The sequence below is a fragment of the Ranitomeya imitator genome, chromosome 4 (genome assembly GCF_032444005.1).
Source record: "Ranitomeya imitator isolate aRanImi1 chromosome 4, aRanImi1.pri, whole genome shotgun sequence".
Classification (NCBI taxonomy): domain Eukaryota; kingdom Metazoa; phylum Chordata; class Amphibia; order Anura; family Dendrobatidae; genus Ranitomeya; species Ranitomeya imitator.
In genome coordinates, this window is record NC_091285.1 from 583,842,128 (window position 1) to 583,863,838 (window position 21,711).

General features: G+C 43.8%; 1 protein-coding gene across 1 annotated transcript in view; it reads left to right on the top strand.

Annotated features, from left to right (window-relative positions):
• Positions 1-21,711, top strand: part of FRMD5 (FERM domain containing 5) — a 156,657-nt gene that overhangs the window by 129,428 nt on the left and 5,518 nt on the right. The window contains exons 9-13 of the mRNA XM_069766470.1: positions 12,764-12,827; positions 14,382-14,473; positions 14,573-14,647; positions 15,133-15,201; positions 17,725-17,831. Coding sequence (XP_069622571.1) covers positions 12,764-12,827; positions 14,382-14,473; positions 14,573-14,647; positions 15,133-15,201; positions 17,725-17,831 — 407 coding nt within the window. The remainder of the gene's footprint in view (positions 1-12,763; positions 12,828-14,381; positions 14,474-14,572; positions 14,648-15,132; positions 15,202-17,724; positions 17,832-21,711) is intronic.

Below are 21,711 nucleotides of genomic sequence, written 5' to 3' on the forward strand. Positions count from 1 at the left end.
CCACGTCTCCTGGTGTACTAGCCTGTCTCCCGGTAGCGCCTCCAGCCTCTGAACACTACGCTGACAAACACAGTAAACCTTCTTGCCACAGCTCGCATTGATGTGCCATCCTGGATGAACTGAACTACCTGAGCCACTTGTGTTGGTTTTAGAGTCCGTCTCATGCTACCACGAGTGTGAAAGCACAACCAACATTCAAAAGTGACCAAAACATCAGCCAGAAAGCATTGGCACTGAGATGTGGTCTGTGGTCCCCATCTGCAGAACCACTCCTTTATTGAGGATGTCTTGATAATTGCCAATAATTTTCATCTGTTGTCTATTCCATTTGCACAACAGCATGTGAAATTGATTGTCAAACAGTGCTGCTTCCTAAGTGGACAGTTTGATCTCACAGAGGTTTTACTTACTTGGAGTTATATTCTGTTGTGTAAGTGTTCCCTTTATTTTTTGAGCAGTGTGTGTGTGTGTGTGTGTGTGTGTGTGTATATATATATATATATATATATATATATATATATATATATATATATATATATATATATATACAGTTAGGGCCAGAAATATTTGGACAGTGACATAAGTTTTGTTATTTTAGCTGTTTACAAAAACATGTTCAGAAATACAATTATATATATAATATGGGCTGAAAGTGCACACTCCCAGCTGCAATATGATAGTTTCCACATCCAAATCGGAGAAAGGGTTTAGGAATCATAGCTCTGTAATGCATAGCGTCCTCTTTTTCAAGGGACCAAAAGTAATTGGACAGTGGACTCTAAGGGCTGCAATTAACTCTGAAGGCGTCTCCCTCGTTAACCTGTAATCAATTAAGTAGTTAAAAGGTCAGGGGTGGATTCCAGGTGTGTGGTTTTGCATTTGGAAGCTGTTGCTGTGAGCAGACAACATGCGGTCAAAGGAACTCTCAATTGAGGTGAAGCAGAACATCCTGAGGCTGAAAAAAAAGAAAAAATCCATCAGAGAGATAGCAGACATGCTTGGAGTAGCAAAATCAACAGTTGGGTACATTCTGAGAAAAAAGGAATTGACTGGTGAGCTTGGGAACTCAAAAAGGCCTGGGCGTCCACGGATGACAACAGTGGTGGATGATCGCCGCATACTTAATTTGGTGAAGAAGAACCCGTTCACAACTTCAACTGAAGTCCAGAACACTCTCAGTGAAGTAGGTGTATCTGTCTCTAAGTCAACAGTAAAGAGAAGACTCCATGACAGTAAATACAAAGGGTTCACATCTAGATGCAAACCATTCATCAATACCAAAAATAGACAGGCCAGAGTTAAATTTGCAGAAAAACACCTCAAGAAGCCAGCTCAGTTCTGGAAAAGTATTCTATGGACAGATGAGACAAAGATCAACCTGTACCAGAATGATGGGAAGAAAAAAGTTTGGAGAAGAAAGGGAACGGCACATGATCCAAGGCACACCACATCCTCTGTAAAACATGGTGGAGGCAACGTGATGGCATGGGCATGCATGGCTTTCAATGGCACTGGGTCACTTGTGTTTATTGATGACATAAGAGCAGACAAGAGTAGCCGGATGAATTCTGAAGTGTACCGGGATATACTTTCAGCCCAGATTCAGCCAAATGCTGCAAAGTTGATTGGACGGCGCTTCATAGTACAGATGGACAATGACCCCAAGCATACATCCAAAGCTACCCAGGAGTTCATGAGTGCCAAAAAGTGGAACATTCTGCAATGGCCAAGTCAATCTCCAGATCTAAACCCAATTGAGCATGCATTTCACTTGCTCAAATCCAGACTTAAGACGGAAAGACCCACAAACAAGCAAGACCTGAAGGCTGCGGCTGTAAAGGCCTGGCAAAGCATTAAGGAGGAAACCCAGCGTTTGGTGATGTCCATGGGTTCCAGACTTAAGGCAGTGATTGCCTCCAAAGGATTTGCAACAAAATATTGAAAATAAAAATATTTTGTTTGGGTTATGTTTATTTGTCCAATTACTTTTGACCTCCTAAAATGTGGAGTGTTTGTAAAGAAATGTACAATTCCTACATTTTCTATCAGATATTTTTGTTCAACCCTTCAAATTAAACGTTACAATCTGCACTTGAATTCTGTTGTAGAGGTTTCATTTCAAATCCAATGTGGTGGCATGCAGAGCCCAACTCGCGAAAATTGTGTCACTGTCCAAATATTTCTGGCCCTAACTGTATATCACTCCTCAACTTAGAAATTGCAACACAAAGGGGGGTGGTATTATGGACAAGAGAAACATTTTCACAACATCTTAATTTAGTCAGCATCAAGTATGAGCGCACTGTGCAAAATTTCCTAAGGGCTCATACTCGTCTACGAAAAAAAACGGGCGAGTGAAATCAGATAAAAAAATCAGATTGCACTCGGACTAATGTTAATCTATGAGTCCCTGCTCGTCTGCAATTTTTTTTTTCTCAGCTGAAGTCGGACTGAGAAAAAACCGTAGCATGCTGCGATTGTCCTTGTATATTGGATGAGACCCGCAAGTCAATGGGTGTGATAAAAAAATCACATGGCATTCGGACCATGCACATGCCGTCTGATTTTTACACACCCATGTCTTTGAAAACCCGACATTTCATCGGCCACGTACAGCAAAATCACAGCGTGACCCGACAGGATAGAATAGATATATACACATACAATAGATGGATATTAAGATGTCAGTGACATACATAACTAGTACAATGCTTGTGTAGCTTACTATACAAGTATTTTATTACTGAATTAATTATTTTCTGAAAAAAATGACGTTGGTTCCCACAAAACTTTATTAACCAGCAGAGGGAAAGCAGAAAACGGACAACTGGTTATTGTAGATTGTAAGCTCTCACGAGCAGTGTCGTCTGATTTTGCTTTAATTATTGTATTGTTAACGTTGTTACTTATGACTTTTGTGTTTGAAACTGTTAAACTGTAAAGCGCTGCGGAATATGTTGGCGCTATATAAATAAAGATTATTATTTAAATGGGGGCTCCCAAAAAAATTATGTAGGGTCCCCCTATAATTAATAACGAGCAAAGGCTAGGCAGACAGCTGCGGGCTGATATTAATAGGCTAGGAAGTAACCATGGATATTGGCCCCCTCCCAGTCTAAAAACATCAGCTCTCAGTCACCTCAGAAATGGCCCATCCATAAGATGTGCCAAATCTGGAACTTAGTCTTTCTCTTCCAACTTGCTCTGGTGCGTTGGTAAGTGGGGTGATAGTATTGAGGTTGATGTCACCTTTGTATTGTCAGGTGAAATCAAGCCCAGGGGTTTGTAATGGAGAGGTGTCTATAAGACACTTCCATTACTAACCCCATAGTCAAATTGTGAAAAAAAACACCCAGAATAAAGTCCTTCATTTGAACAAATGACACAAACTCCTTTATTGATTTTAAATAGGCTAAAATCAGTTATAATCACCTTACGCCCAATCCACTGAAGCCAATGTTCCCTGTAAAATAATTAAAATAATAAACAACCATATTCCTCATCTGTCCACTGAGAAGATAATAATCCAGTAGTCCTGCGATGCGTCTAGCTCCGCTACATCTAATGACAAGCTGCATTGTTGCATGGTGCGACTATACAGCCTACCGTCCAGCAGAGACACTGAGCTGTGCATGCTTGTTAAGCTCAGTGCCTCGCGGTGACATTCATATCTAACAAACTCACTTCACCTCACTGACGTCACCACAAGCTTGAAACAATTCTCACACTCGCAGTGCCATCAGAAAGGTCAACGGAGTTCAACTCAATGACGTCAACGAGAGCGTCGAACTGAGTTCATTGGCTCTCAGCGCCAATGACCTTTCTGACAGCACCGCGACTGTGAGAACTTTCTCATGCTCACGGTGACGTTAGTGAGGTGAAACGAGTTCATTGGATATGAACTCCGCTCAAATGTACCACATCACCGTGAGGCACCGAGCCTAGCAATCATGCGTGTTATTTTTTTTTTTACAATTTCACTATGGGGTTAGTAATGTGGGATGTCTTATAGACGCCTCTCCATTACAAACCCCTGGCCTTGATGTCACCTGACAATACAAAGGTGACATCAACCTTAATACTAACACCACACTTGCCACCGCAAGTTCAAATAAAGGACTTTATTCTGGGTGTTATTTTTTTCACAAGTTGACTATGGGGTTAGTAATGGGGGATGTCTTATAGATGCATCTCCATTACAAACCCCTGGGCTTGATGTCACCTGACTATACAAAGGTGACATCAACCTCAATACTATCACCCCACTTGCCACAGCACCAGAGCAAGTGGGAAGAGCAAGCCTAAGTGCCAGATTTAGCATATCTTTTGGATGCACCATTTCTGGGTGGCTGAGAGCTGATGTTTTTAGTCTGGGGCGGGGCCAATATCCATGGATCTTTCCTAAGCTATTAATATCAGCCCACATCTGTCTGCCTAGCCTTGGCTGGTTATTAATTATAGGGGGATTCTACATAATTTTTTGTGGGGTCACCCATTTTAATAACCAGGGAAGGCGTAGTATACAGCTGAGAGCTCATATTAATAGCCTGGGAAGCTACATGGGTATTATCCCCCTTCCAGGCTATAAACACCTGCTCCCAGCTGTCCACTTTTTCTCTGCTGGTTAATAACATTTCAGGGGTCCCCCACATCATTTTTTCAGAAAACAATTGATTCATTAATAAAATACATGTACAGTAAGCTACATTGGCAAAACACTGATTATATATCCCAATCACATATTTCTATATACCTATCGATCTAATTTATCTTTATATATACTTACCATGTAATGTCTTCACATCCAGTTCCGTTCAGCGGTGTCTGAATCCCAGAATTCCAAGCGGCGGAAGTTCACTAACCTCCATATTGGTACACCCAAGTGATGGGTGTCTCAATTATGGAATTTCCTGGTGGTACCAGCCTCTTGCGTGGTACCACCAGCGGAACACCGTCGCACCACACACACACACACTGTATATGCCGTACGCACCACACAACTCCTGGGCAGGGGAGGAAGCAAAAGACAATACTGACATTACAGCAGGAGATTGTAGAGGATACATTTTGTGAGGTAAAATATTGTTTAAAAACAGTCAGTGACATTTTTTACTTGACAAAAGAAATCCACTGTGATCCCCTGCTGTAATGTCAATATATATTTGTATGATTGCATGCTGAAAAATGACAAAAATTTGAAGTGTATCCACAATTTTGGCCACTAGTGCGTGTGCGTGTGTGTGTGTGTATATATATATATATATATATATATATATACACTAGATGGTGGCCCGATTCTAACGCATCGGGTATTCTAGAATATGCATGTCCACGTAGTATATTGCCCAGTCAAGTAGTATACAGCACAGAGCCACATAGTATATTGCCCAGTCACGTAGTATATTGCCCAGCCATGTAGTATATTGCCCAGCCACGTAGTATACAGCACAGAGAAACATAGTATATTGCCCAGTCACGTAGTATATTGCCCAGCGACGTAGTATACAGCACACAGCCCACATAGTATATAACACTGCCTATGTAGTATATAGCAGCCACGCGGTATCTAACACAGCCCATATAGTATACAGCAGTGTGGGCACCATATCCCTGTTAAAAAAAAAAATTAAAATAAAAAATAGTTATATACTCACCCCCTGGGATCCACCGAAGCTCCAGCGATACGCGCAGCTGCCGCCATCTTCCGTTCCCAGGATGCATTGTGAAATTACCCAGATGATAAGTCTTCTGGGTAATTTCGCAATGCATCGCCGGGAACGGAAGATGGCTGCCGGCGCGAGTGGCTCGTCGGACAATGGAGGGTGAGTATAGCAGGTTTTTTTTTTAATTTTTATTTTTAATTATTATTTTTAACATTACATTTTTTTACTATTGATGCCGCATAGGCAGCATCAATAGTAAAAAGTTTGGGACACACAGGGTTAATAGCAGCGGTAATGGAGTGCGTTACCCGCGGCATAACGCGGTCCGTTACCGCCGGCATTAACCCTGTGTGAACAGTGACCGGAGGGGAGTATGCAGGCGCCGGGCACTGACTGCGGGGAGTAAGGAGCGGCCATTTTCTTCCGGACTGTGCCCGTCGCTGATTGGTCGTGGCTGTTTTGCCGCGACCAATCAGCGACTTGGATTTCCATGACAGACAGAGGCCGCGACCAATGAATATCTGTGACAGAAAGACAGGCGGAAGTGACCCTTAGACAATTGTATAGTAGATATATATATATATATATATATATATATGTTACAGTATATGGCAATATTGTAATATATACCCATTATCTCGTTTTTGTTTTTTTTCTTGCCCCTGCTGTGAATAGGACTCCTTTATAAGATCACAACAGCTTCCACCTCTTTCCAGAGCAGAATGTAGGGCACTTAATAATCTTTATTTTTATATAGCGCTAACATATTCCGCAGCGCTTTACAGATTGCACACATTATCATCGCTGTCCCCGATGGGGCTCACAATCTAGAATCCCTATCAGTATGTCTTTGAAGTGTGGGAGGAAATCGGAGAACCCGAGGGAACCCACGCAAACACGAGGAGAACATACAAACTCCTTGCAGATGTCGTCCTTGGTGGGATTTGAACCCAGAACTCCAGCGCTGCAAGGTTGTAGTTCTAACCACTGAGCCACCGTGCTGCATCACTTACAGTGATGGCGCTGTGTCCCTCAGAGGATGTTACTTGCCGTCTCAGCAGACTCGCATACGGTCATCCTAGGAGTGATTTTTACTAAATGCTGCCACCTAATACACAAGTGCAGAATAAACAAAGGTCGGGAATTTTGTTTTGTTACTGATGAAAGACGACCGCATCCTTCTATGTAGTAGGATCTGTATGTCGTTTCCAGTTCAGCAGCGTGTTTTCCCCATAGTACAGGCGCCGTGATGTAAGTAGGCCAGATTCCCTTGTTGTGCCTGATATGGCTGAACGCGGGGACTAGTGACTTTATCCAGAGGGCTCCCAGTCTGCGTCTTGTCCTGTGACCTGTTCTGCAGTGTCTCGTCATCATCCGTGTCTGTGTTCTCTGCTCGCTCTTAGTCCGGCTACAGGTTGTTCTGTTTCCAACTCAACCCAAGAGAGCAGAGTCTGTGCTCATTACATTCCTAGATTTTTTTTTTTATATCTTATTACCAGCAATCACTACTGTAATTATGCTGATTTTTACATGTGATGTGTTATACTAGAATATACATTGATGTCATCTACTCAATCATCCATCACCACCAGCATTTCTAGCTGCACTCGGTGAAATAGAAATGAGTAAGTTGTTAATATGGGGAGCAGTTTGCTGCTATTAGACTTCCAGTGAGAGAGTTTTCTACAAAGTAAAGTCCCCCATACACAATAGATGAAAGTTGGCCGAATCTGCCGATTTTGATGGGAATAGCCAATGATCTGATATGCGCAAGAGTTCCTGACTCGCCTCCCTTGTTTCCTTCAACTGATGATGTTATGAATAAAGGGTCAGTATACAGGTCCTTCTCAAAAAATTAGCATATAGTGTTAAATTTCATTATTTACCATAATGTAATGATTACAATTAAACTTTCATATATTATAGATTCATTATCCACCAACTGAAATTTGTCAGGTCTTTTATTGTTTTAATACTGATGATTTTGGCATACAACTCCTGATAACCCAAAAAACCTGTCTCAATAAATTAGCATATTTCACCCATCCAATCTAATAAAAGTGTTTTTTAATAACAAACAAAAAAACCAACAAATAATAATGTTCAGTTATGCACTCAATACTTGGTCGGGAATCCTTTGGCAGAAATGACTGCTTCAATGCGGCGTGGCATGGAGGCAATCAGCCTGTGACACTGTTGAGATGTTATGGAGGCCCAGGATGCTTCAATAGCGGCCTTAAGCTCATCCAGAGTGTTGGGTCTTGCGTCTCTCAACTTTCTCTTCACAATATCCCACAGATTCTCTATGGGGTTCAGGTCAGGAGAGTTGGCAGGCCAATTGAGCACAGTAATACCATGGTCAGTAAACCATTTACCAGTGGTTTTGGCACTGTGAGCAGGTGCCAGGTCGTGCTGAAAAATGAAATCTTCATCTCCATAAAGCATTTCAGCCGATGGAAGCATGAAGTGCTCCAAAATCTCCTGATAGCTAGCTGCATTGACCCTGCCCTTGATGAAACACAGTGGACCAACACCAGCAGCTGACATGGCACCCCACACCATCACTGACTGTGGGTACTTGACACTGGACTTCAGGCATTTTGGCATTTCCTTCTCCCCAGTCTTCCTCCAGACTCTGGCACCTTGATTTCCGAATGACATGCAAAATTTGCTTTCATCAGAAAAAAGTACTTGGGACCACTTAGCAACAGTCCAGTGCTGCTTCTCTGTAGCTCAAAAGTGGCTTTACCTGGGGAATGCGGCACCTGTAGCCCATTTCCTGCACACGCCTGTGCACGGTGGCTCTGGATGTTTCCACACCAGACTCAGTCCACTGCTTCCTCAGGTTCCCCAAGGTCTGGAATCGGTCCTTCTCCACAATCTTCCTCAGGGTCCGGTCTCCTCTTCTCGTTGTACAGCGTTTTCTGCCACATTGTTTCCTTCCAACAGACTTACCATTGAGGTGCCTTGATACAGCACTCTGGGAACAGCCTATTTGTTGAGAAATTTCTTTCTGGGTCTTACCCTCTTGCTTGAGGGTGTCAATGATGGCCTTCTTGACATCTGTCAGGTCGCTAGTCTTACCCATGATGGGGGTTTTGAGTAATGAACCAGGCAGGGAGTTTATAAAAGCCTCAGGTATCTTTTGCATGTGTTTAGAGTTAATTAGTTGATTCAGAAGATTAGGGTAATAGGTCGTTTAGAGAACCTTTTCTTGATATGCTAATTTATTGAGACAGGTTTTTTGGGTTATCAGGAGTTGTATGCCAAAATCATCAGTATTAAAACAATAAAAGACCTGACAAATTTCAGTTGGTGGATAATGAATCTATAATATATGAAAGTTTAATTGTAATCATTACATTATGGTAAATAATGAAATTTAACACTATATGCTAATTTTTTGAGAAGGACCTGTATTAGAATTTCGGTTTGGTGGGTGGAGAGGGGGTTAGACCACGGCCAGGGAAAATCTATCTTCATCTTTCTCTTTTCTCTCCATTGAACATGCATGCTCATCAGAGTTGAGTGCTCATGTGTATGGGAATGTTAGGAGAGACAGCTGTCTGGCAAACATTCGGCTAACGGCTATGTAATGTTTATAGCCAGCTTTATGTTCTGCGTGCCAGTGCATGTCAGCAATCACAGTGCACTTTATATTGCCACTCTTCTGCAGACATCTTGTTTTCTTGACATCTCTACTTTATTTTTAGATTTCCATCAGTTGTGTTAGTGATAATAATCTTTATTTTCATATATTTTCATATAGCGCTAACATTTTCCGCAGCGCTTTACAGTTTGCAGACTGTCCCCGATGGGGCTCACAATCTATATTCTCTATCAGTATGTCTTTGGAATGTGGGAGGAAACCGGAGAACCCGGAGGAAACACACGGAGAACATACAAACTCCTTGCAGATGTCCTTGGTGGGATTTGAACCCAGGACTCCAGCGCTGCAAGGCTGCAGTGCTAACCACTGAGCCACCATGCTGCCCATAGTATTATAGAACATCTTTTGGCATCTACTCATCAGTGATATTGTATCCCCTCAGAATACTAATGTAAACCGTGAGTTAGGAAGGGCTCATTCAGACGTCCGTACAAATCGGTCCAAGATTTTACCACAATGCATGAACTGGCTACTGGTCCCCCAGCCCGAGTGTGACAGCCTCATAGACATAAATGAAGCTGTCATGCTGGAGTCAGGGAAAGCCGCGGCCAGTCCGTGTGTTGCGGTCCAGTTTTGGACCGATTTGTGAATGCGCCCTAAGGCTAGGTTCCCATTGCATTAGGGCAATCCGTTAAGCACATAGCGCTAGCGGATTGCGGTAACGCAATGTTTATTTTGTGGCCGCGTTCGCCGTCCCCGCTAGTGCAGATCCCCGATCTGCGGTAGCGAGGGACGGACCTCGGACGCGCCAGAAATAACATTGCTGTCAATGGGTGCACTAACGGACCCGTTGCACGGCGTTAATATGCGACATTTTCGCCATGCAACGCTGTCCGTTAGCGCTAACCCATTAACGCAATGGGAACCTAGCCTTATTGTGAGATGCACCCTTTAGGCTACTTTCACACTAGCATCGGCCCGTCGCAGTGCGTCAGGCCGACGTACCGACGCATCCTGTGTCAACGCAGCACAACGGGGGCAGCGGATGCATTATTACAACGCATCCGCTGCCCCATTGTGCGTTGCGAGGAGGAGGGGGCGGAGTTCCGGCCGCGCATGCCCGGTCAGAAATGGCGGACACAACGCACCAAAAAACGTTACAAGCAACATTTTTTGGTGCCGACGGTCCGTCACAACACGACGCAACCGTCGCACGACGGTTGCGACGTGTGGCAATGCGTCGCTAATACAAGCCTATGGAGAAAAAACGCATCCTGCAAACAACTTTGCAGGATGCGTTTTTTCTGCAACATGACCCATTGCGACGTGCGTCGTACGACGCTAGTGTGAAAGTAGCCTTAGAGAGATCTAATAGATGCAACTACTTAGAGCACACATCTCTGCATTTTCACAATTTTGAATGATCAAGATTTTATATCAAGGTCTTATGTCTATGATAATCGGGAGATTGGAATAAACAAAGGAGTGTTCTTTGGGTATGAGAAAAAAACAAAACAAAAACATCTGCAGTCAGCAGGCCCAAACTTGTGAGATGTTGTGCTGATTCTATCAATATGGAAGGGTTTTTTCTTCTGCATGGCCAGTTAGGGGCCCCATAAACAATAGCTAGCTGTCGGACAAACAATGGCTTGGCAGATGATCTCTCCTGACTCCTCCATACACACGGGCACTTGCTCTGCCCTAAACGCCTATGATCCTTATGAGAGAGCCACAGCTATACTTTTCTTGCCGAGAACAATAAAGATGGGCAGTCCGATATTAATCTTGTCAGGTCCTTATCTCCCCGACATTATCTGTTGGGGAAGAGTCAGTAGGTGCTCATACAGATTAGGCAGCCACTGAACCCACTGATATTGGCAGCCTTAGCTGACATTAGTCTAAAGGTACCTTCACACTGAGCAACTTAACAATGATAATGATAGCGATCCGTGACGTTGCAGCGTCCTGGATAGCGATATCGTTGTGTTTGAGACGCAGCAGCGATCAGGATCCTGCTGTGACATCGTTGGTCGGAGCTAGAAGGCCAGAACTTTATTTTGTCGCTGGATCACCCGCTGACATCGCTGGATCGGCGTGTGTGACGCCGATCCAGCGATGTGTTCACTTGTAACCAGGGTAAACATCGGGTTACTAAGCGCAGGGCCACGCTTAGCAACCCGTTATTTACCCTGGTTACCATTGTAAATATAAATAAAAAAAACACTACATACTTACATTCCGGTGTCTGTCGCGTCCCCCGGCGTCAGCTTCCCTGCACTGTGTCAGCGCCGGCCGGCCGTAAAGCAGAGCACAGCTGTGACGTCACCGCTCTGCTTTACGGCCGGTGCTTACACAGTTCAGGGAAGCTGACGCCGGGGGACGCGACAGACACCGGAATGTAAGTATGTAGTGGGTTTTTTTTTTACATTTACAATGGTAACCAGGGTAAACATCGGGTTACTAAGCGTGGCCCTGCGCTTAGTAACCCGATGTTTACCCTGGTTACCCGGGGACTTCGGCATCGTTGGTCGCTGGAGAGCTGTCTGTGTGACAGCTCTCCAGTGACCACACAACGACTAAACAGTGACGCTGCAGCGATCGGCATCGTCTATATCGCTGCAGCGTCGCTTAATGTGACAGTACCTTAAGGTGTATGGCAGCCTTTACTCTACAGAATCTCTTTGTAAACTTCATTACTTAATTTCTTTAATAGCAGATAGCTGTCGGACGATTCTCATTCAGTCCACAGCTATCTCTCCTGACTTCTCCATACACACGGACCTTGGGATCAGCCGAGCATTCGTGTTTTCAATAGGGAGAAAGCCAATATCAGACTCTGATGGTCTCTTACCTGATGGGTTAGCAAAAGGATCAGGTGTTTAAATTCACCACGTGTCTGGGGGTCTCTACATCAGATGGTCGGACAGTGTATCAGGGTCTTAGGCCAAAATGGGAACACATTTGGTTTAGGGCAGCAGAGGAGATGCAGAAATGAATTTCTCTGTCTCCTCCGCAGCTGTTCCGTGATTCTCTGACAAAGCAGAGCTGGAGCCGAGGGTCATTAGCATCTCGCATCTGATGCAATATGCTAGTGTGACTCTGGCCTTAGCGTAATGATTTCAGGGATTATTGTGGGGACCACAAGCGATATTTGCTTTTATATTAATAGGGCCCATATAAAGTGAATACAGATTTACCATCACCGATGAGGACACTGACATTATATAATGCCTAGACGTGCTGGTGTATTTTCATTGTGTAATCGTATTTATTGAGTATTTGGAAAAGTCTTTCTACCATCACAGCCCATCGACCTGATCATCTTACGCGTGGTCTCGCATCATAAGCCCACCATCCTCCGCTGTCACGTAATGTCTTCCTCTTCGCAGCCTCATGCTAGCTTTTTGCACTTGTTCTTGTCTTATGTCCTGTCGTTCCATTTTTCCTTGTGGAAGTCTTTGTGATTTTTATTTCTTTTTGTTTGTTTCAGGAGTGATGCCACAAAAATGAAATTTGAAGGAAAAACTTTTCATTTATATGTGAGAGAGAAGGAGGTAAAATGTTAATATATACCCTGACAGACTGGTATATACATATGGACTGGTATATATACTGGGTGACTAGATGATGTGAAAATCTACATATATATCTATATATACACTAACTGACTGGAATGTTTATTACGCCTGATTATCACAAATTAGGGGCTGTGAGCGATATACGATATATACCTTTACTGAATGACTGATGTGTATACATACAGAATGGGACAGGTATACACACCAACTCAAAATCTGGTATTGCATATCTCCGAAAATTTGGCCATATATTATTTTTGGACTTATTCCAGTTAAGAATTGGATCTTTTCGTATGGGGTTTTTGATTGTTTCTTGCCTTTCCAAGCGTTCAAGATTGCACAAGGAAATTATCTTTTATGTTGAAAATTTCCCATTTGATGGCGTCACCCTTTCATTTTTTCGCGAAAAACATACTTTTACCAACTCTGGATGGAAAGTATGAAAGGTTTGGGAGTCCCAATATATGCTGATCTTTATTAAAGGAAACCTGTCACCCCCTCAGGCGTTTGTAACTAAAAGAGCCACCTTGTGCAGCACTAATGCTGCATTCTGACAAGGTGGCTCTTTTAGTTATGATGCCTGCACACGCTGAAATAAACGCTTTTAAAATGTGCCCCCTCATACCGTGAAATCGTCCTGGGGGCGGGTCTTTCCCCCCTAATCAGACGCAACACAGCCGTCACTCTGGGCCTGTGCGCGCCGCCTCCTCTTGCCTCAGTAGCTTCCCTGGCGCCTGCGCTGTAAGTATTTTTTTCTGGGCATGCGCAGTTGCACTGCCCTTCGAACTTACAGCGCAGGCGCCAGGGATGCTACTGAAGCAAGAGGAGCCGGCGTGCACAGGCCCGGAGTGACGGCTGTGTTGCGTCTGATTAGGGGGCAAAGACCCGCCCCCGGGACGATTTCACGGTATGAGGGGGCACATTTTGAAAGCGTTTATTTCACCGTGAGCAGGCATCATAACTAAAAGAGCCACCTTGTCAGAATGCAGCATTAGTGCTGCACAAGGTCGCTCTTTTAGTTACAAACGCCTGAGGGGGGGGGGGGGCCAGGTTCCCTTTAAATGTTATTGCCATAACTTATACAAATGACTGAATGGGATCGGTTTCAGAATGTTGTCATTTTTCTGGTATTGTTTTTTCTACACTTTCACTTATTATTGCCTTTTATTTATAAACTACCAGCATTTTACTCATCTCTGTACTTTATGGAAGGGAGAGGATAAGCACCAAACCATACATGTGAAAATAAAGACGAGCCCCTATGACATTCAGTTCTCTGGGCTCCAGCCTTCATGTGTGCATTAATATTCATTTCTGAGTGTATGTATTCATCAGTCATATAAGCCCTATATATACCAGTCAGTCAGGATATATATAATGTACATGGGCAACCAACCATCAGATAGCGAGGCTGTCAAATTTTAGGCCCTTCCCTTGTCAGGAGTGACACGATTTGACAGCACTTTATTTGTTCTTTTTGGATCTATTTCATTTAGCGTTAGATCTACATTTCCATGTCTGTCTCTGTAGGAAAAGCGCTTGGTGCTGACGTTCCTGGCCCCCACTCCAGAGGCCTGCAAACACCTGTGGAAATGTGGCGTGGAGAATCAGTCGTTCTACAAGTCAGTCTTCTGCTTTTTAATCTATGCATTGTCCTGTACAATATGTGACAAGGATCCTCCTGTTTCCATATCTTATCACCACTTTTTCTTTCTCTGCAGACTTGAAAACTCCAACCAGGTCCGCACGGTTTCTAGTAGTAACTTGTTCTTTAAAGGGAGCCGCTTTCGATACAGGTAAATAAAAGTTGAAAAATGATTTCTGATTTTTGTTCTAAAACTTTTTTTGCAAGAATTAGGCTAGGCCATGATACACATCACATGACCAAAGTTCATGCTACATAGCAGATCAAAACAAGTTAATGGAGTCGCATTGCAACCCCGAGGGTACTGCGACGACAATAAGCAAGTTGCAAAAAATCCAAAATAGTTGGACTTTTGGTGACAGGTTGCATATGCAGTACCATTGGGGTCGAAGTATAAAAAACAAAGCAGCTTTATTTACAACATGACACACTAAAAAGAGGCAAAAACGTCAATATCAAAACCACGATTAAAATATAATGATAAAAAATGCAGGTAAACTAATTTATGGTAGGTGATAGGTGCAGAAAAGCTGCAGAAAATGTGCAACATCAAAAACTCAAAGTAACTCTAACTCTACAATATTTTTCTCCCCCTCCCTTTATTTCGTACTTCCAAATTTTTATATATTTCCCTAGTGGTCGAGTTGCAAAAGAAGTAATGGAATCAAGTGCCAAAATCAAGAGGGAGCCTCCTGAAATTCACAGGTACATACTGTCTACCAAAACTCTATTATTCCTCCTAATTACTTAGTGTTCCTTAGAGGGGATGTCCAATATTAAAAAAAGAAAATCGGTGTCGTATCAAAAACAGCGACACGCCTGTCCTTGGGCTGTGCCTGTATTACTGCCCCACAAGGATGGGGCTAAACTGCCGTAAACTGTATACACTGTGTTCCAAATTATTATGCAAATTGGATTTAAGTGTCTTAAAGATTTAATTGTTTTGTTTTTCAAATAAACTCATGGATGGTATCGTGTCTCAGGACTCAATGGATCACTGAAATCAATCTTAAACACGTGATAATTTGTTTTCCTGGTGATTCAAAATAAATGAAAACTACTTAAAAATGGTGTTCCACATTATTAAGCAGGCCACAGTTTTCAAGTAACATGGGAAAGAAAAAGGATCTCTGCTCCCTAAAAGCATCAAATAGTGCAATGCCTTGGTCAAGGGATGAAAACATTAGATATTTCCCTAAAACTTAAGCGTGATCATTGTACTGTTAAGAGATTTGTGGCTTAATCTGAGCACAGACGTGTTCGTGCTGATAAAGGCATAATGAGGAAGGTTTCTGCCAGACAAATTCATGGGATTAAGAGAGCAGCTGCCAAAATATCATTACAAAGCAGCAAACAGTTATTTGAAGCTGCTGGTGCCTCTGGAGTCCCTCGAACCTCAAGGTGTAGGATCCTTCAAAGGCTTGCTGTGGTGCATAAACCTAATGTTCAGCCACCCTTAAACAGTGTTCACAAGCAGAAATGGTTAAAGTGAGCCCAGACATACATTAACACTAATTTCCAAATAGTCTTGTTTACTGACCATGTCCCAACAAGGCTGCGACGTCAGCAAGGAGGTGGAGGAGTCACATTTTTGGCCAGAATCACGGGGAAACAGCTGGTAGGACGCTTTAAGGTTCCTGAAGGTGTGAAAATGACCTCTGCAAAGTATTTAGAGTTTCTGACTGACAACTTTCTTCCATGGTCTAAAAAGCAGAAACGTGCCTTCAGGAGCAAAATCATCTTCATGCATGACAATGCACCATCTCATGCTGCAAAGAATACCTCTGAGTCTTTGGCTGCTATGGGCATAAAAGGAGATAAACTCATGGTGTGGCCACCATCTTCACCTGACTTCAACCCTATAGAGAACCTTTGGGTATCATCCGGCACAAGATCTATGAGGGTGGAAGGCAGTTCACATCAAAACAGCAGCTCTGGGAGGGAAGAAATACAAGCAGAAACTCTCCAAAAACTCACAAGTACAATGGATGCAAGAATTGTGAAGGTGATATCAAAGAAGGGGTCCTATGTTAACATGTAACTTGGCCTGTTAGGAGGTTTTGGAGTTAAATAGCTGTTTTGTTCAGTGAATGTGACCTCCTAATGCTGCAAATTCCACAAATGAGCATTTTCAGTTCTTTAAAACATATCAAATGTATATGCAAATTGCCTCTTCTGAGAAAAAGAGGACTTAAACTCTATAGCGCCACCTGTTGGAAGTAGCGATCCTACAAGTCACAATCAATTCTTTAACGAGTCGTGCAATATGACTTAGGATTAAAGCCAAATCAGTATCTCAATTCGCAGAAACGGTGTTTCGGGCTGTTGGCCCTCGTCAGTGCGAAGCATGAGAACTGATTTGGCTAGGTGAGAGGCTCTGGACTGGGGTCTAAGGGGTATCGTTTCTCCTTGTGGAGAGTGACATACCATCTCTGGCTTGTCAAGGTAAGGAGGCTTATTCACCATGCAATGCTCCTCTGGGAAATTAAATATGCAAATTTCCTCTTCTGAGAAAAAGTTTAAGTCCTCTTTTTCTCAGAAGAGGCAATTTGCATGGCGAATAAGCCTCCTTACCTTGACAAGCCAGAGATGGTATGTCACTCTCCACAAGGAGAAACGATACCCCTTAGACCCCAGTCCAGAGCCTCTCACCTAGCCAAATCAGTTCTCATGCTTTGCACTGACGAGGGCCAACAGCCCGAAACACCGTGTCTGCGAATTGAGATACTGATTTGGCTTTAATCCTAAGTCATATTGCACGACTCGTTAAAGAGTTGATTGTGACTTGTAGGATCGCTACTTCCAACAGGTGGCGCTATAGAGTTTAAGTCCTCTTTTTCTCAGAAGAGGCAATTTGCATATTTAATTTCCCAGAGGAGCATTGCATGGCGAATAAGCCTCCTTACCTTGACAAGCCAGAGATGGTATGTCACTCTCCATCAAATGTATAGAAATTCTACTGTGCCTAATAATTTGGAACAGTGCATTTTGAGTTTTTATTTTTTTTGGAGATTATACTGTTATCATTGGGAGGTTTCTTCAATAAAATTCGATGTATAATCTAACGGGTGATGACTTTTATTAGACTGAGACTGACTGTCATTTGCACCGACCATTTAGGAAAATCTGAGAAAAATATAATTTGCATAATAATGTTACATGCCTTTAGTTAAGTCCTGCTTACTAAAAAAACCCCTATTGATACATTATGTCTTGTTTGTGCTGCAGAGCGGGAATGGTGCCAAGCCGTAGTTGTCCCTCAATTAGCCATGGACTGAGGTTAAGTAGTGTTCCCCGGACACGGAGACGCGCTGTTCATATATCCATCATGGAGGGTAGGTATTGCTTTAAATGGTTGTCAGGCACAACTCTACCCATAATGCTTATTTTTTGTCATTTAGGTTAAAAGGTATCACTAAAAGGAGTTTCCAAAAAGTTACGGTAGAGCAGGAATTTACTTACAGTTCTGTGCCCCTCTAATCCAATACTGCCACTTACCCCTTCTGTGCCCCTCTCCTCTGATAATGCCACTTACTTATTCTGTGCCCCTGTGCTCTGATAATGCCACCTGTTCTGTGCCCCTCTGTTCTGATAAGCCACTTACTAGTTCTGTGCCCCTGTACTCTGATAATGCCACTTACCGGTTCTGTGCCCCTCTGCTCCGATAATGCCACTTACCGGTGCTGTGGCCCTGTGCTCTGATAATACCACTTACCTGTTCTGTGCCCCTGTGCTCTGATAATGCCACTTACCTGTTCTGTGCCACTTTGTTCTGATAATGCCACTTACCGGTTCTGTATCCTTTTGCTCTGATAATGCCACTTACCGGTTTTGTGCCCCTGTGCTCTGATAATGCCACTTGCCGGTTCTGTGCCACTCTGCTCTGATAATGCCACTTACTTATTCTGTGCCCCTCTGTTCCGATAATGCCACTTACCGGTTCTGAGCCCCTCTGCTCTGATAATGCTACTTACTGGTTTGTGCCCCTGTACTCTGATAATGCCACTTACCTATTCTGTGCTCCTCTGCTCCAATAATGCCACTTACCGGTTCTGTGCCCCTGTACTCTGATAATGCCACTTACCAGTTATGTGCCCCTGTGCTTTAATAATGCCACTTACTGGTTCTGTGCCCCTGTACTCTGATAATGCCACTCACCGGTTATGTGCTCCTCTGCTCTGATAATGCCACTGACTGGTTCTGTGCCCCTCTTTTCTGATAATACCACTTACTAGTTCTGTACCCCTCTGCTCTGATAATGCCACTTACCGGTTCTGTACCCCTCTGCTCTGATAATGCCACTTACCGGTTCTGTACCCCTCTGCACTGATAATGCCACTTACCGGTTCTGTGCCCCTCTGTTCTGATAATGCCACTTAACGGTTCAGTACCCCTGTGCTCTGGTCAGAGCACAGGGGTACAGAACCGGTAAGTGGCATTATCAGAGTATTTTATAATGCCACCAGTTGTGTGCCCCTCTGTTCTGATAATGCCCCTTATCTATTCTGTGCCCCTCTTTTCCGATAATGCCACTTACCTATTCTGTGCCCCTCTGTTCCGATAATGCCACTTACCGGTTCTGTGCCCCTCTGCTCTGATAATGCTACTTAATGGTTTGTGCCCCCGTACTATGATAATGCCACTTAGCGATTCTTTGCTCCTCTGCTCCAATAATGCCACTTACCGGTTCTGTGTCCCTCTGTTCTGAATATGCCCTGACATTATAATGCCACTTACCGGTTCTGTGCCCCTGTGCTCTGATAATGCCACTTACCGGTTCTGTGCCCCTGTGCTCTGATAATGCCACTTACCGGTTCTGTACCCCTCTGCTCTGATAATGCCACTTACCGGTTCTGTACCCCTCTGCTCTGATAATGCCACTTACCGGTTCTGTGCCCCTCTGCTCTGATAATGCCACTTACCGGTTCTGTGCCCCTGTGCTCTGATAATGCCACTTACCGGTTCTGTGCCCCTGTGCTCTGATAATGCCACTTACCGGTTCTGTGCCCCTGTGCTCTGATAATGCCACTTACCGGTTCTGTGCCCCTGTGCTCTGGTAATGCTACTTACTGATTCTGTGCCCCTCTGGTCTGATAATGCCACTTACCGGTTCTGTGCCCCTGTGCTCTGGTAATGCTACTTACTGGTTCTGTGCCCATCTGGTCTGATAATGCCTGTCAGTTCTGTAGTGATGCCCTTTGGTCATATGACTCGGCAGTTACACTTTCATGTGCGGCACGTGACTACCGAGACAAGTGCTTGGCTGCAGCCATCATGTGGCTGCTCGATGTACCGCCATTGCTCCAGTGCTTGCAGGACCCCTGCAGCCGAGGGTAATTGAACAGGTAAATAATGGTTTTTCTTTTACTTTAGATCAATTCTTTTTATTGGGTAAATTTTTGAAAATCCCAGACATTTTGCTGGACATCCGCTGATATTCCACAACAAGAGGCTTTATGTTTGAGATTTTAATTTTCACACAGAAAACCCACAGTAAACACAAGTGAGCTTACCCTAAGGATATGTTCACACTGTGAGCTTTTGGGGAGTTTTTTATGCTGCATATTTTCGGAAAAATGCAAGTAACGGGTGCAGAAAATCTGCGACATCAAAAGCTCATGGTGGGAACGTAGCCTAAGGGTATGTGTCCACGTTCAGGATTGCATCAGGATTTGGTCAGGATTTTATGTCAGTATTTGTAAGCCAAAACCAGGAGTGGGTGATAAATACAGAAGTGGTGATGTGTTTCTATTATACTTTTCCTCTAATTGTTCCACTCCTGGTTTTGGCTTACAAATACTGATGAAAAATCCTGACCAAATCCTGATGCAATCCTGAACGTGGACACATACCCTAAGAGTTTGTGCACACAACTTTTTCGGACAGATTCTGCTTGGAAACTGCCACAAAAAAACGAAAATAATGCTTTGCGATGTCACAGCGACATTACGGTGCACTTGTTTAGTCTTTTTTTACTTCTTCTAATCGCTTGAGGGTTTGGAAACGGTGAAACAGATAAAAGGTGCAGTGCTCGTCCTTCAGTCTCCTGCTAGTTATAATTTACATTCAGCTGCAAAAACGACATGGAAACTGCCTTCGACTGCCGGCTTTTTCCGGAAACATCACCATCTAGGAAATCCTCAACGTCTTAAAGACGCCATGTACACATACCCTACCACTGCATAAAATAAAAGCAATTCACATGGTGAATGAGGCAGATCCACACTAGCACCTGCACCCATCCTCCTTCCATCACTGGGGAGCAGGGGCACCTACACTGCAAAAAGCGCATCTGTCACTCATAATGCACGGTGTGCACCTAAGCAAGTTCTTTATTAGTGATTGATCTTCTGTTACCCTTGCATGAATGTCTTTGCACTTGGCGCTAGTTCTTCAGTATATTCCACAATACTACTCAGTAGACCATTGGTTGCTATGTACGAGGACGCCCTGTTTGCATCCATTCCGTATTCTGCTTGGTGAGTTTCCACGTCGGTGTACAGACATATCATCAGCATAATAGGAACAGCAGCTTGCTAATGTTCATACACTGCACTTCGGGAACCCTGTGCAGAATAACCATGCGAGTACAGAAGGGTTAACTCACATAGAAATCCTCTCCATGTGGATGAGGACATGAGTCTGGGAAGTGGGACAGTGTCTGTAAGCAGCAGCCCGCCATGGGGGAGTGGTAAATGACAGCTGTGGTAAGGGTTCTCCTGATTCTGCTCAGTAGAAAATATACTGGTTCCCAAAATAGCATCCAGGAGCCAGAAGCTTCACCTTGTATGTCAGAGCATAGGGAGAGGGGAGGTGGGGAGACACAGTCCGGAGATGAGGAGAGCCAGACGCCCAGGAGGAAGAGAAGTGGAAGGTTATAGAAAGTGGCTAGAGAGAGGGGCAGGCAAGTGTGGGTGATCAGGGCGAGACGTGTGGGTAGGAACATAGGTAAAAGTACTACACAGAAAGTGTGACTAGAAATAAGGGCCGTCCTCCATTCATCATGGTGAAGTGTCTCATCCGTATCAAAACCAAAGTGAACGTTCACCTGCGTATGATCAATCACTGCTACCGAGATGTGAAGATTCGGGTGCTGAGTCTGGGGCCTCGGCTTTTGGGTAGAGCATTGGGGGCATTGCCCCTCTTCCCAGCTCTTACTGCAGCGATCCCTGTGTTTACTACACCACCTGCACCATTGAGAGAAATGGGAATGTC